This window comes from Cryptomeria japonica, chromosome 5 (assembly GCF_030272615.1).
Source record: "Cryptomeria japonica chromosome 5, Sugi_1.0, whole genome shotgun sequence".
NCBI lineage: Eukaryota > Viridiplantae > Streptophyta > Pinopsida > Cupressales > Cupressaceae > Cryptomeria > Cryptomeria japonica.
Window position 1 is genome coordinate 497,471,040 of NC_081409.1, and position 17,586 is coordinate 497,488,625.

At 38.2% G+C, this 17,586-nt stretch overlaps 1 protein-coding gene across 2 annotated transcripts in view; it reads left to right on the forward strand.

Moving 5' to 3' along the window:
- LOC131064891 (uncharacterized) overlaps positions 1–17,586 on the forward strand; it is a 158,694-nt gene that overhangs the window by 64,323 nt on the left and 76,785 nt on the right. For both annotated transcript variants that reach the window (XM_057999218.1, XM_057999219.1), the window contains one exon: positions 14,529–14,654. In XM_057999218.1, the coding sequence (XP_057855201.1) occupies positions 14,529–14,654 (126 nt within the window). The remainder of the gene's footprint in view (positions 1–14,528; positions 14,655–17,586) is intronic.

Here is a 17,586-nt window from a genome sequence, read left to right on the forward strand (position 1 = left end):
GCGGGTGATGATTGGCACACATCCATTCGTGCTAGATTTTGTAGTGATTCCATTGAAGCAGAAAGGGTATGACGCCATTCTCGGACGTGGGTGGCTCATTGCAGCAAAGGCAAACCATAACTGGAAGCGGAATACGCTTTCCTTGGAAAGCGCGGGGAGGAAGTACGTGATCGATCTCCGTACGCAGATGGTGAGCGAGGAGTTGGCATCCTCCTTCGAGTCGGAATCTGAGGGAGACCAGTTGGGTGAGTATGGAGACGGATGCCGTATGGACCCCAATGACGGAGGGGTATTAGAATTGGAAGCATGCTCGAGGGATGACGACGACTCCATGAATGGCCTCTTCCACTGGTAGATGGAGGATTACGAAATGTTCTAGAGCTACCGGCTCGAAGTAGAGGAACCAGAGCAAGTAACAGAGGAGGTGTACCTATCGGAATACGGAGAATATTGGAAGGGAGACGCTCGTGTGAGTGACACCACCGCACACCAGTTCTCGAAGGAAGAACCCATCAGGTATAAAGAGGTAAAATTGAAGGAGACAAACCTCGGTGACGTAGATAATCCCAAGATCATTCGTGTCGGCAACGATTGGAACCCTGTGTGGAAGACCATAGCCTTCAAAATCTTTATTCTTCTTATTCTTCTTATGTACGGGAAGGAGACCGTGGTTCCTGTAGAAGGAGGCCGCAACTTGCAAAATCTTTATTCTTCTTATTCTGATTCTAATGCTGATTTACTGGGATTGTGCGGATAGCACTTCCTGGTATAGCAAAACGTGGATTTGAAGAACTAGGTTCACTTGGGTCTGCAACCATGGGATATTGTCTATGCCTATAAAATTGTATTCGAGCAAAATTTTGTCGCCCAGGAGTAGATCTTAGAATTCTTTCAAACCTCTCTGGAGAGAAGGAACCGATTCTATCCAACTTGGGCCCTCCTTCTAGCGCCAATTCTGTTGATACGTCTGTAGTCGGACTTCAACTCCTTCGGGTCAACACAGAATAGAATTCAATAGCAATCCCATTCTCTCTTGCGTAAGGAAGTTCCAATGCTACTAAAATGATCGTTGGAAAGCAACCTCAAGGTTCATTTCGCCAGGTCTTGATTGTGGGATGGCTTAGAAGTTGATGTGTCTTGCTGGTAGACACGAGGGGGACTTATGTTTTATGGATAGAATGAGATTTAGAGTTCATGCAAGGTCCCTAAGACTCTGCAGGTCTTGATTTCATTAGATTAATCATACGCATGATGCTGTTTTACGGTCTGCAATTTCAGATTTGTTTAAAAAAAAAGGAAAAAGAGAGAGAGAAAGAAGCAGATATTAACTAATCTAACTAAAATAGCTTATGTGGGCAAATAGACGGGGATCCTAACATTACCATATTATACTTCGCCAGTTAAAAACAACTTAGTATAATTTGGTGCAATCTTCAAAGGAAAGTTGGATTTTCAAACTTTTAAACACTAATACAAAATCTAAAATATACATTCATCAAAGTGTTTAACAGCCGAACTAGATGCATGAATATGTTCAGACTAACCATACAGAGGGATTGACAATCAACCAATCCTTAATGGTATGAACTAGAAATCTCTATCAAATATTTTCCCAAATACACTACTTATAAATAAAATGTGTTACAAAAATTTGAATGAAGAAGAGAGAAATATGCACTCACAGGAAATATGAACAGCTTGGAATTCCATAAAACTTGTAAACATTTCTGCAGAGTTTTTTGCAACAATTCTATAGTCATTACAAAATAAGGAAACTCAGTCCCTTAAAATAGAATTTCAAAATTGGATGAATGGCCCATATCAAACAATACAAGTGGCCCAAATTCATCCCCAAAAGTATGACTACCCATACCTAGTTAATAAGGAGCATACCTCCCAACTAACCAACCAACAACCATAAAGCTGACCCCCCAAAAGTGCATTGCACGGAGCTCTAAAACTGAAAGGAGTTAGTGGCACATAGCTTGTGCTCTATTTGTAGACAAGGTTCTTTGCTTTCTTTGACCCTAATCAGATCCTTTTCAATGAATGAACAAAACCATAAGCATTTCAATTCCTCTCACAAGATGAAGAGTTGACTACTTGTGAGAGCAACCTTATTGCAAATGATTGCAATTTAGGTGTTTCACTTCCATGGTTCCACCACCACTCTATAGAATATACTTTTTAATGCATCTCATATAAAACTTCCATAGAAGAAAAATCACCTTGCCACATGAAAGCTTATTTCATTGAGTCTTGATAATTGAAGCATCCTCATCTCACCCATAAATCTTTTTTAGTGCAGTTGAAATCCATCCATTGTCTCTATCCTCGTATGGAGACGTTTTCTTGGTCAATTTTATCATACTACTTAGGATTCAAGGCATGAGCAACACAATGAAGGGGTGTGTTAAGTTTGTTCCATATTCCATGCATCTTTTCTTCTATCAAAGGATATAGAGAAAGATCCCTAAAATTTGTTATTTTCTTAATTCTTTCATACATTGAATCCATTTCTTCATAAATTTCTCGCATACATTGCTTGTCAGCATTTGCGAATTCAATCATCTCATTTACGGGCTGAATAACAAATTTAACATCAGCCCTAAAATGGTCATCAAGGACCTGTTGTGACCATTTCACACATCGCCCCATCGCAAATGGGGACCCCCTCTTTTTGCTTGTCTTTCGCTCACTTTTGCTTTCGTTTTTAGGGTTTTGTTAGTTAGTTGGTCGTCTGGATTTAGGGTCAAGCCTTAGGGTTTTAAATTTTGTCGTTTCAGGCCAAAATCCAGTCATTTTTGAGAGCTTTTGAGCTTCCTTTTCTAGGATGCAAATTTTGAATGCAATGAATTCGCCAAAATGGTCTAATTTTCAATTGGAATGTTAATGCAGAGCTTAAATTTGTCTAAGTCTTGACAGTGAAATGTGAATTTTTGTCTGATTGAATATTTTGACCAAATTTTGACTTTTTTTGATTTTGATCCTGGGCATTGGAATTGATTTGTTTCCACCTCGTGAAGTGTTAAAATGTGAAAAATCATGTTATTTTGGCCTGTAGGAGCAAAATCGCTCCTGTCCCTCAGTGAAGGACGGGAGCTCATTTTCAAATATTTCATCATCCCTGCAGAGTCCAGACAAATTTCAAGTTGGAAGTGATGGAGAACGGCGATATCTTTCCATTGAATATAAATTGAAGATTTTCATGAGCACAGAAATGCCTCTAGGAGGAAAATCGCTCCTGTCCCTCAGTGAAGGACCGGAGCTACAATTCAAATTTCGCCTTGTCCTTGCAAGATTTCGAAAACTTAATGATTTGAGGACGTCCAAGGGAAGATGCTTTGCCAAATGAATATAATTTGATATGCAAAAACGAAGGAGAATGACCTATATTGACCAAATCGCTCCTGTCCCTCTCCAAGGGACCAGGGCGAGGTACCTTGTAGCTCTCGTCCCTCTCCCAGGGACCAGAGCGATTTCCTTCATTATGCAAAATCCAGACAAAGGTCAAGGCAAGTTTACGTTCAAAAACAAGGGAAAACATGAGATAAATGCGTTGAATATAAATTGAAGATTTTTGGGACGTCCATAACAGTGTTAAAATGCCTAGTTCGCTCCTGTCCCTCAGGAAGGGACCAGAGCGATTTTTGATATAATTGCTTTTCTTGCAAAGTTACAGATGATGTCAAGGCATGGACGAATAGAGTGAAGAGGGACGAGTCCGTTGAATATAAACTTGGAACCTGGCAAAGTGAGATAGTGGCCACAAGGGAAGGATCGCTCCTGTCCCTCTCCAAGGGACTAGGGCGATACAATGGTGATGATACTTCCTACGCAAGTTCAAGGTCGTTCCTCCAAAGTTCAAGGTCGACACAAGTCAAGACAAGGTGGCGAGGGACATTTCAAGGCGTCTTCATCATGCGCAAACACTCAAAGGACGTTAAAATGAAGAGATTGACACCCTATAACATAGATCGCTCCTGTCCCTCAGGAAGGGACCAGGGCGATGTTAGATGCATTGGCCATTTCATGCAAAATTTACGTAAGGACAAGATGTTGCAATGTTCTAGAGGGTCCATGGTATGATAAAAGGATGATATACAAGGGTTTTGGACGTAAAATGATCATCATTTTGAGCATGGAGACTATATCGCTCCTGTCCCTCTCCAAGGGACCAGGGCGATTTGCTTTGGATTCCTCGTTTTGCTTCAAGTTCAAGCTAAGTCAAGACGTCATAAGATAGCATATGGTCCAAGGCATCGTTTGAAGATAATTCGCAAGAGTGTTGAACGTCCAAACATTGCCAATCAAGGTAAAAGCTCACATCGCTCCTGTCCTTTGGACAAGGACCAGGGCGATATCATCAAAAGCACGCATATTCCTTCAAGATCAAAGCTAGGCGAGGATAAACAAGGCAAGGGACATCGTTTGGAAGACATCACAACGAAGATTGAAGTTTAAACTTGCCAAGGTTAAGGAGAAAACGTGGATCGCTCCTGTCCCTCTCCAAGGGACAAGGGCGATGATCCCTTTAATGCGTCCAAACACATAATGAAGACAAATGGAATAAGCGCAAAAGACATGAGCATAGATGTTATTCGCCAACAATAAAGATCGAAGTTAAAAGATGCAAGATGGACGTAGAAATTTGGAGATCGCTCCTGTCCCTCTCCAAGGGACAAGGGCGATGAACATTCAAGAGGCCTTTAAGTACGCATGCAAGATGATCAAATTCAAAGGGCTCATCATGATGATCGATTTTCAACGCGAAGATGAAGGAGTTGGACGTAAGAAATGCAAAATCAAGACCAAAATCATGGATCGCTCCTGTCCCTCTCCAAGGGACCAGAGCGATGAGGTACGTCCCTTTGTTTTCCAGTTTTGGCGCCAAATTAAACAATTCAAATTTTCCTTAAATGCTAAATCGATTAAAAAATTGAAAATCCATTTTTATTTAGCATTTAATATGGCGTTATCTTTTATTAATTATTTTTTTGCCTTTATTAAAAATCGAAATTCACATTTAAAAAACGCAAGGCATTAATAATTAATTATTTAATTAATATAAAATCGATTTGAAACGCCCAATTAAGCAAGTTGGCCTTGTTATTTTATTGCAAATCATTTAAAAAATGGTTTTATTTGTCAAGTCGGCCTAAGGGGTGAAAGGATGAGCGCGCTATTTATAAGGGGAGTGAAATGTTCATTTTCACATCATTATTTTTATCCTTCACATGCGATCTTGAGGAGAAGCGAAGGTGATGCGAAGTATATCATTAAGTGTGGAGTGCGAATTGCGTTGAAGACCAAAGGTAGTGCGAATTTCATTCATCCAAGGGTGGTGCTTAGTTATCAAAAGGTGGTACGAATTTGAAGACCACACCAAATGCGAACTTGAGGATACATTAAGGCGAATTTGCTAAAGACTTGGAGGATTTGTTTGGGCAATTTGTCAAAGGCGAATTTGAAGATCATTTAAGACCACGTCTAAGGCGATACTTGAAGATCACGTTCTCTCCAGAGGTGGCGAAGTCAATTTTGAGGAGATCATATTGAAGATTATTTTATACCTCAATTTTTGCCTAGGCGAATTTTGTTTTTGCATTCTAGAGTTAGCTCTCTATCGAGGTATGGCGATTTAATTGTTATTGCTTTATTCATTCATCGTCATATTTCAAATTTTGAAATTTTGAAATTTTGAATCTCTTGGCTCAATCGTTGTTTTTTTTTTAGGAAATGATAACTCTAGAGACTTATCATGATGTTTCCTAAAAAATTTATCTCTCTTATTTACGTTATTTATTGCAAAATCTATTTCTTATAATGAAATGTTGTGTAGGTATGGCGACCCCGAAGGCGGGAGCATCCACCAGTCGCTCGGCTCTCATGAAAGAAGATCAGAAGACCGAAGAAGTGGAGACCAAGATCGTGTCGAAGTGGAGCAACATTGGAGATACCAACTTGGGGAACTTTAGCACGAAGAAGTTTCGAGAGGTCCCTTACATTGGCAAGCCATCACCTGTCGCCCGGAGAATAATAGAGAGTGGCATCATCAAGGCGGCCGGTTTTCCTCCAGCTATTCAGTGCCACGAGTTGATGATCGAGTGTGCCCGTCACTACAATCCACAGTCCAGGACAATTGTGTCCAATGAGGGAAACACTTTGGCGTACCTTTCAGAGGAAGCCATAAGTGAGGCTTTCCATCTTCCAGAGCACAGGGACATGATATACAAGAGCATTGAAGGAGCCAGATCAGTGTACGATGATGATCCAGATGCTTGCCTAAGCATAATCAACAAGAACTGGCTACTCAAGAGTCGTCCCCGTCTGAGCAAGGTACCGAACACACCGCATCGGATTGATTTCCAGGAGGAGTACAGAGATTTGATTACCATGCTCAACAGAGTTACAGGAGCACCTCATGCCTTCTATTTTGAGAAGTGGATGTTTTACTTCATCCAGGTGATTGTTCAAGGAAAGGGTACGATACATTGGGCTAGAATAATTAGCCATTGCTTAGACGTACAGTTGAGAAGACTCAGGGCTACTAAGTCCTTCCACATGAGTTCATACGTCATCTATGCCTTAATCAGGAGCGTTGAATACGCAGGACTACCTCACAGAGGAGTGATTGGAAAAGGACCCGGCGAGGTCAGAGCTTGTGAATCCTATACCTACTTGCATCATCCGCCAGGAAAGAACTACAAGTTAGTCAATGATACTTTCATGATGAACATCACAAGGACGTTGCAAGGAGGGATTCACAACAGATTATCTCAGGATGCCCAAGAGTTCATCAAGAGGTACGGTGCTTGGTTCATTCAGTTTCCCAAGTTCACTTACATTAGAGTGCATGGATGTCCTTTACCTCCATACATGTTGCCGAGATATCCGACAGACAGAATTGTGTTACTTGAAGTAACAAGGCAGTTGGCAGCATATGTAAAGGCATTCAGACACAGACATCAGAATGGAGTTCAGGTACCTATTATTTTGGGTAATTCAGTTGAGGTATGTCCTAATATCTTAGCCATGGATGACGCAGAGAAGGAGTTAGCCTTGTATTCTTTTTCATCTTTTGCTTGGAGGAATAGTTTTGATCCCCATGGACATTTAGAGGAGACGGTCGGTAGAAGATTTAGACATGAGCACCAAATTGAAGATTTTATGATGAATCTCCTAGATGATCTCGAAGTGAAACGAAAGATACATTCTAGATTGCCTTTGGATTTCATCAGGAAATGTAAGATTTACAGAGTGGCCGACCAAGCTCAGGACAACGGCAGGCACATCCAATCTTCATATGATAGAGAAAGCAAAACAATAAGTTTGAATTGGAATGAGCCCGAGGCCGTGGATTTAGATGATTTGATGGCACCAGTCTTGTCTTGTACTCGCAGATGGGTAGACGTTCAGCATCAGAAGTTGAGAGAACAAGGCATAGCTATGTCTTTTACTTTGGAAGAGAAACCAGCCGAAGGTGGAGCCAGTGTTAGCGAAGGCAATCCTAATCCTAGGAATTCAGGTGAAGGTAACCTTCGATGTGCCAGTGAGGGCAATCTCCATTCGAGAGGTTCGAAGAGAAAGGAAAGATCAGAAAAGAAAGAGCCTTTCGAGAAAAAGTTAGGTGCCAACAAAGATCAAACACCAGGTACTTCTTCCAGACCAGAAGATAGAACAGTTCGAGTGGAAGAGTCCATGGAGTCGATGGTACAGAATGACAGACAGGAGGAAAGACAGGCACAGCATGTTTCGTCAGATGGATCTCTCCAAGACTATGATTTAGATAATGATAATGAAGTAACATCTCCTCCCAGACAAGAGGAAATAGTACATAAAGAAATCCAAGTTCAAGAGACAAGATCGAATATCCCAGATTGGTTGAAGGAAAGATTGACTAAGGTGATCGTAATTGAGGACGAGGACAGTGCAATTGATTTAGAGAGCCTTGTGGGACGTTCACATATGACAACAGAGAAGAAGAAGGCTACAAAGATGTCCAAGATGATTCGAGATGAGACTGGATCTAGAAAACTGCAGATAGCTACACCGGCAGCAGACAAATATGAGGGTGAGATCCTAGCAGAGGATTATGATATACAGACTTTTGAGTTAGGACCATCCATAGCAGAGCAGACTTTAGATGATGCCACCGACACATTTGAGGCATTGAAGGACAAGCTTAGAGAAGAAGTAGAAAAGAATAGAAAGCTTGAGAGAGAAGTCGGTGCATGGAGGACATATTTCAGTCACATCAATGAACCTTTGGGACGTTAGGATCCAGTTAGATCACCAGTGCAGGCATTGCCCCTTCAATCGATCAATGAAGCAGAAAGATTCAGGAACCTGGTCCAGCGTACATGTAGTTGGATGGATAGATCTCATACAACGGCCATAGAGTTTGTTACAAGGATGTCGAAGATCATTCATCAGGCTATCCAAGTTCTTGAGATAATCCACAGATTGATGGCAACAGTAGCTGCATTTGCCCATACCAAGGACGTTGTCATCCCTGTCTTGAAAGTAATAAGACACACATCCAGAAGAATTTTAACGCAGGAGAGGATCTTAGAAGGTGATTCTCACAGTTTGTTTCAGTGGTCAACCTTACTCCATATAAAGAGTGTTCTCTTCGAGGACATCAGTGTTAGATGTGGTCAAGTTGAGGAGGTGATCAATCCGATACAGGACAGAGTATTTGAGGTACTTCGTACCATTCTTGGCAGAAGGATCGAGGTCGAGACAGATGTGGATATACAAGAATTTGAGGATAGAATCAAGATCATCTTTCGCAAGGACGCAGATGTTACAGATGAGCAGTATGATCATATGTATGCTACCATGCTCCTGATTGATAGAACAAAGGAACTTGAACCTACTTGGGACGCAGCTCTTCTAGATGCATTTGATCAGGTTATCCACTTAGAAGAGAGTATCAAGAATCTTCCCGAGATTCCAAACACAGAAATCGAAGGAATCGTGACAAAATTCATTGCATATGCTAAGAAAGAGAATTGGAAAGGGAATAAGATTCTAGATGAAAGGTTGTTACAGATGACATGACATCTTATTTCTCATTGGTTGACACCTCCTAGATTTTTGTGCCAAATTTAATATTTGGCTATGTATTTAATATTGTTCAGTAAAAAGGAGGTCATTTGTAACAAACCCTAATTAGGGTTTAGGTGTCATAATCTTGTCCATTGATTTACTTTCAATCTGGACCTTTCATTGTAACTGGGGATGCTATTTATACCCCCATTTTTCATTTCATTGGAGAGTAGTGAATAGTTAATAGTAATAGTTGATGTAATAGAGAAGAGAGATTAAAGCTAGAAGCAATTTTTATTTTGTAGCAAGATTGAGTCTTGAAGAGAGAAATTCAAGCAATTGTTGTATATGATGACTTGGAAATCAATAAAATATTGAAGTTATGGTGTTTTGTTGCAAATTTCTTAAGTTATCTTCATGGTTGTTGGATGTACTTGAATCACGCTCAATCAAAGTAGTTTGTTAATTTGAAAGACTAAGTGTGAGATTTGATATTTGGTAGGATTCGCTATCCAAACCACTAGCTTCTTGCTGATTGTAGGAACGCCTTGCGTGGTCGACTGGAAAACATTTTGAGTCCTTAACCTTCAAGCATTTTCGTATCTAGGATATGTACCTTCGTAGTAGTGTCCTTGGTCTTTGATGCATTGAACACCATTATTACCTTAGAAGATCGCACTAATTTCAATTGAGTTGTTATCTTATGGCAAAATTGAAGTTGGTTGAGTCTTGCCAAATCTCATTCATGCTAAGTCGCTCATAGGGTTAGGCTAGATTAGACTTCCTTAAACCCTATCCTTTTGCTATTTTTTGAAAGTTCCTTTTAGTTTAGTAAAATCTTCGAGCCTTTGGAATCCGTAAGACGCCTTGGAGGAAACAGCAAATCACATCATACCATTAAAAAGCTTGTCCACACGTGGAGACCCCACTAAAAGAACCTTGGAGTCCATCTAACTGATCCTTTTTGCAGATCTTCAGCAGTTAGAGACTATTTTCTCAAGAGAGGATAAGATACCTATCGGTATTTTATTCTGTGTATGATTGTGTATAAAATACACGTCAACAGGACCATACCTCTCACGTTAATTGTAGTATCTAATGTAGATTGTTTCCTTGATGCCCATACATCACTAACTGCTATAGAAAAGTTAAAATAAAGCTCCCTTGATTGCATAAAGACATTCAATGAGTATAAAATTAGAAGCAAACCATGTATTGACATGTTTGAGGAGTTCCACTTTGGCAAATTTTTGATAAATGGCTTGTGTATTGTGATGATTACATATGCACATTTGTATTTTTCTACTAATTTCAATGAGATCTAAAGGCTAAAATCCTTTCAAACTTGCCAATATCTTTGATTGCATTATTCAATGAACACACACAACATGGTGTCCAATATATATGTTTGTACCAACAAGCTTGTTGCTTTACAAATAAGAGCAGCATCCGTAACAAATTGGACTACATGAAATGTCCCCACCTCCTCGATGGCATCACATAGCTGGTTATGAAGGAACTTTGCATTATTTTCCTTCCTTGAATAGTCTATTGCCTTCAAAAACTAAGGGCATTTATTGCATGCAATAATGATATTAAGAAGTGGACGATTTCTAACATTTGTCCACCCATCCATCACAATGTTGCATCTCTACAGACTACACTCTCTTCATTGATGTAGTTTATTGCTCTAGTTTAATGCGAAGCTTTTCATACTCTAGTGGTTATAACCTACTGGTCCGCTATTATTAGCTTGGACCATCTCCTTGTAGAAAGGTGAGTGAGCAACACTATATGGTAATAACTTGAATAAAAAAGCATGCAATTGTAGCACTAACAACATCTCGGCTTTGCACATCAATTGATTTTCCAATGGGGTTTGAGTTGCTAATGTGTGGTCTCTTGCAATTAGCCCCTACATCTTTTATTGACACATCAAAGAAGACACATGCTTTGATTCTCTATGTTGATCATGAGTTGGCCCTATTGTTGAAGTGTGAGAGCTCAAATGGGACACTTTCCCATCAACTCTTTCTTGATCCCTAATAACTTCATATCATTCTTGCTCATTCAAACAAGGTTTGACACTTTTTCTATGCATGTGAAGAAAAATGAGCCCCCACCCTCGACTAAGTGTCCTGAAATGTCTTAGGACAAAGTTTATACTTGATGGTGGCTATTCCACTTGATCCATTCGACTTGGAAATACCATCACAAAATTTACATAGTGAGTACAAACCTTGTTTTCCTCCACTAGACATTCTGAGAATTTGAACCAAAAAAATATTAAATTGAAAACAACATATTCAATCGAATTAGACTAATATTAAATTCAACTATTTAAAATTTTAAGTTAACAACTTAATTATGAATATTTCAATATTATAAAAGTAATTGTTATTTGACAACTTGACTATAAAAATTAATCGATAGTCAATCTGTAGGTTTTGTATTGCTATATGCTATTGTACTGCAAACAATAGTTTAACAACATTATTGCATTACATCTTTCGACGCATTTTGTGAGTTTGGCTTTACACTTGCTAGTTGCATTTGCTTGAGAGCTTTTTTTGCATATCCTACAATCATTGCATACCATGAAATCACATTTCTTTGATGCATTTTTTCAATCCATGATTGTAGGATATGGGAAAAGAATATCTCAACCAAACACAATTTGCAAGTGTAAAGCCAAACTCACAAATGCATCAAAAGGTGGGATGCAATAATGTTATTCAACCATTGTTTGCGATACTAGTAGCATATAACAATACAAGGCCCAAAGATTTGATTACTTCGCTATGCCATGAAACCACATTTCTTTGACATACTTTGTCAAACAGTTCACATACCTTGCCTTGCAATGAAATTTTGAATGCGTGTCTTCCAAAGCATTTCCAACTATAATATTTGAGAAAATCTCCATTATGTTATGATTTGTTAATTCATGTCATAGAATGAATTGTTGATGCATAGCTTTGTTTTTGGCTAATCAAATTCATTAGATGTTCATTCATAAAATTCCACTTAAGTGTGTGTAATCTTTTAATAGGTAAAAGTACAAAAAATATTTGTTCATTGGTCTAACCCGCCTCCCATTCGCGTTTGCTTTTTGGTTGCATGGGAAAATCCAAGTGATTGAAGAAAATGAAATTGCTTGATGTAAATGAAGGAAAATAATATTGTGTGATGAGCAAATAGTGGCATAAATCAAATCATGCTACACTTTAGGGATTTTTTGGTTTTTTGTGCATGAGATGCCATGATTTAGAGCTCTTTTGAAGGGAGATGGAGGAAGCGTGTGCCAAACGTTTCCTACATTTTAGGATGTCTTCATACCCATTTTTGGTATGGGAAATGTGTCTTTGACTTGTCTCAAGGGGTCGGATATGCATCTCCTTGCAACATTGCATGAAATTCAATCAATTTTTTGAAGGGTTTGGAGGACGTTTAGAAGAGAGTTAAAAGCAATAAAATTATGGAAAAAGGCATGCCTCATGAAGATTTGGGTGGTATTAAATGCTTTAATGCCCTTGAATTGCATGAGAGGCATGGCCCCTTGACCTCATTGGGGGTGCTGCTTTCAAACCCTTGCTCTAGATTTGAAAAACAAAAAAAAAGCCATTTTGGGCCATGCTAGATGTAACAAGAATGTTTTTGTGTTCTTTCGATTTTTTGCCGATTAAATTCCTAATAATTGAATTACATACATCTAGTTTGTTAAGTCAAGCACTATCCCAAGTAATTCTCCTATGATTTTAGCAATATTTGTAGACTTGTTTGAGATATAAGCACATGAGTCCAAGTAGAGCTAGGAATGTTGAGCCAAGGTATATCAGCTCCTTTCTACCATGGTTCATGACTCCATATTGTGATTTTTGTTTTTGATGCCATAGATATCATAATCCATGAGTTTAGTACACCTAAAACAGTTGACAATATTTATATATTTAAAATTTTTACTTCAATTAAAGCTTACTTCTATATTCATGATTGAAGTATACTTGTGTATGTGATCAAAGCAGCTTCTATTTGATTATTTTTTTTTGTCTTTAAAGTTTATTTATCAAAGGGTGCATGATAAAAATTTTAAATCCTTAAAAATCTCTATATTTTATGGTCTTTTCAATTCACTGATTCTTTGTTGAGTCTTGACCTAGTTTGAGTTACAATTCCAAGTCTAGGTCAAAAATCAGCTTGTCAAGTTTGAGTTTTGTAACTCACTATGGTCACAAGGCTGTGTGTTGTTGACCCTCTCCTTGTTATCTTGTTGGATAAGCCCTTGGGTTTTGAAATGAGATTATAAGTTAATATTGGTTTCTTTTGTTAATCAAGGGAATTGGGAAGGCCCTGGGGTTCTTAGACATAATGGGCGACCCCGCTATAATCCTTTGGTTGGTGGCTTGCCCTATGCCAGTGGCATTTGCTGTGGTTTCCAACATGTAACCATTATTTGTATCTTCCAACAACTTAACCATTCGGACTACCCCCAAGGAGGGGGGTCTTACAAGTTAATATTGTTAAATGGAACCCATTTTCCCAATTTTGACAAAATGAAATAATTGGTGATTACATAAACACATCAGGGATTTGATAGATACTTATAAATTGAGATAGAAGACTTTGTAGACTTAAAGAAAAGTAGTCCTTATTTAGTGATAAATAATTCCATGAGCCCTCCAACTCACATACTTTTCTTTTTCAAAATGTTCTATAAGAAATATTTTAGGCTTATGAATACATTACAACTATGGTCCTAAAAACATTAACATGATTGTTGGTCTTACATGTTAAAGTTTAATTATATGCACGGACAGCGTAGTGGTTTGGTGCTGAAAAACCACTTAAATATGCCTTGTCTGGCCATTTGTTTCTTATGAAATATGTTATCAATCCTAGGTATTGGAGCCACATTTGTCCATGTTCTTTTATGCATCAGATTCATATGAGCATTACAATGGTAGTTTCAAATTTTGGCATTGTAAACAACAGGGATTGTAATTTCCACTACTAGTATGGTGTATATCAAACATCAGGATTTTAAGTTTTTACAATCTGTCTTATGGATAATATCTCTGAATCTGGTTATCGCATCACAATTCAGAAAGATAATTAATTGATTAGAACATGTAATGCCTAAATAAAATTCAATAATGTTGTGATTCAAATGGAACTTTAAAACATTGAAAGCAGTACATACCATGTAAAGTCAGTGGTAACTTTTCATCCTATTTCTTTGTCTTGGTTATAATGTTGAGTGACTTTGAAGGGGCCTATTTTGGTAATTCATGGAATGGGTATTTATAGTTTAAAATTATTTTGCATAATTCAATACAGTTTTTTTTTAAGCTTTACAAAAGGTAGAATCTCTTGGCATAACATTTTGTTGGGGTTTCTTATTGATAAACAACCATTTTATGTCTTTCTTTTTATAACTAGGCTATTTGTTTGAGTGATTAAGTTCTTTTTTGCAGCATGATCCTTGGGATACTGTAAAGCCCCTTCCCAGGCCGTTATCTGCTGGTGTCGCAGAAAGCAATGAGGAAAAGAGTACAGAAGATGACAAACAGGATGATATGGAACCTGAAGGTTGCAGTGAGGTGCTTTCTCTCTCTCTCTGACACACACACCACATGCATACACACACACACTACCTTATTTCAAGTCTCCTCTTTGATTCCATTTCCTGCTTCTGTAAATCAATTTATTACGTAAGAAAACAATTTTTTTTACATTTTAGTTGTGCCATAACCAAAGCATATATGATACAGAGTTTTGGGCATTTAATCGATGCAGCAAAAATAGTAATGCAAAAGCCATGGACTTCAATCAGCACATAATAAAGCTTCCTCCAAAAAATTAAAAATAAAAATAAAGCTTCCTCCAAAGAGAGGCTACGCAGTTAGGATATTTGAGCATGAATTGGATTTGAAAAAGATGATGATAGAGTTACTCCTGAATGGAATCGTATCCTTTGGAAGTGAAAACATAAACAAACTTATGAGTGCTTCTCCATGATGTAGAAGATTGGACCTTTTTTGTATTCCTTTCAATTATCAACATTTTGACAAATCTCCCCCTTTAGGCAGATGGCCTGATGTTTGGGCTTGCTTTCTGGTGACAATTTTATGTATCAATCAATCAATATCTGTGGAATTTTTAATGAATTCTTTATATGGTAAATGTTATGCATTTTTTTTTTCATTTGAGCAAGGCCTATAACATCCAACAAAAGCAACCGGTGGATGGATTTAATTATCAACACTATCTGTCAAGGTTTGAAAAAGAAAGGAGGCAAAGGAGGGCATAAAGTAGGAATAGTGACCAAAATTGGGGCAATGTAGAGATGTTTATGGAATAATTCACAGGAAGTTATGCAGTTTGTACTAGTCAGGGATGAAAGCTAAAAAGAGGAAGAAGATTGATGAATATTAACAGCAAACTAGTGTTACAAGATTCAGACTTGGCCCAGACTCGGCAAGCTGATTTTTGACTTGGACTTGGCCCAAACTTGGCAAATTGATATTTGACTCAGACTCAGACTTGACGCTCAAACTCGGCAAATTGGAAAACCCAAAAAATTCAGAGATATTTAAGGATTTAAAACTTGTTTCATGTCCCCTTTAATAGATAAACCTTAAAGACAAAATAACCTCATTAAATAGAAGCTAGAACACATACACAAGTATACATTGATCACATAACTATAAAAACAAATTTAAGCTGAAGGAAATAACACATTAGATATAAAAATAGTATCAAATGTCTACAAAACTCATGGAATATGAAATCCATGGCATCAAAAGTTCCAAACAAAAGCTAGAAATCTATTGCTCAAGCCTTAGAGGAGCCTATATCATTTGGTACCCCTGTCCTCCTATGTGTGCATCTAAGATAGGTCCTGGATGGTGTTGCAGCCATAATATCTATCTATCTGTCTCATGCTTAGTGACATCCACATCACCATCCAATGGGTCTCCTTGTGCATTGTCCTCCTTTGCCTCTCGATTCACTTGATCAACCCATGCCAAGTCATCATCACTGGAGACATGATCATGAATCTTGGTGATCCTCTTTGTCTGTGGATCAACCTCTTGTAAAGTGATAGGAGACGAGTCAGTGCACAAGATCTGTTTGTGATGGAGGCGAAGGTTGTAATGAACATACACAAGATCATTCAACCTTTGCACTGACAACCTATTGCACTTTTTGGAGTGTATGTGCTCAAATATACTCCGATTGCACTCACATCCTGAAGCACTACATGGCTGGATCAAGACATGAATTTCAATCCTCTGTAAATTTGGCACCTTCGCACCAAACATCTCCCACCATGTATCTGAATTGAGAAAAAAATAAAAATCAATTCAATTATGTAACTTTGAGTTTATTAATGTAAAATGGTAAAAGATAGAAAAGTTTAATTTTTAAATTTAAATTTAAATCATGCCTTCAATAGATTTTTACTTGGCTGCATTTCCATCCGATTTTCTTGCATTTGTCTTGTGCAAAGAGCTCTCCTTGTGCAACCTTGAAGATCTCTATCTCATGGACTATTTGTGCTCGAACTGATGAATCGGGTGACATTCGCTCTACAACTGTGTAGAGCCCACTCGACACCTCCTCATTGGCCTTGAAATCTATGCGAAATTGGAATGCTGGATTAAGGTATTAGGCAGCTACATGCAAAGGCTTGTGCAATTGAAGGTGCCATCACTGATTAATGATATCCCATATGGGACGATAGTCACGATACTTAGCCTCAACTCTTGAATAAACAAATCTTAAAGGCATCCTTCGCCCTATTCATGCCCTCATATATGTAGTCTATTATAGACTTGTTTCCATCAACAACTCGTAGGAGAAAAACAAGAGGCTCCATGAATTGCAATCATTGTTAAGCATTAACAATGAAAATAAATAAATGTGAACAAAAATAAGCAAATGAAATGCAAATAAGAACAAAAGTATAATGGAAAGTTACCTATACAATCTCATTGGCTGGTTGCCAAAAACTATGCTCATCAAAAACCTGATCAACCATGTCAACCTTGTAGTGGTCTTTGCATATGATGATGTAGACCATTGCACACAAATGTGCCTCTCAAAGTGGTCTTGGACTGAAGGAAGGATTGCAACGTGATAAAATTGGCTGCAAAGTGAGTAATTCGTAGACAAGTCAACTTGTGCTTACTTGTGAAATTCCTCATAAGGTGAGGACCCAAGTATGATTATATATGTATTTACAAATATTTCTTTCATGCTCCATACATGTTTTGATATAGAGAAGTTTGCCAAGATCCTCAAATATGAGGTCAAGGCAGTGGATAGCACAAGGAGTTCAAAACAAGGACGAGTGTCTATCCATAAAAACTCTACCTGCAACAACATAATTTTCTGCATTATCTGTAACTAGCTGTACCATGTTCTCATCCACCTCGACAACCACTCCCTCCAAAGGCCTCACAAAGAATTTTTTTTTTTTGTTTTCTGAAGCATTAAATGTTTTCAAGAACACTATGCCACTTGAGA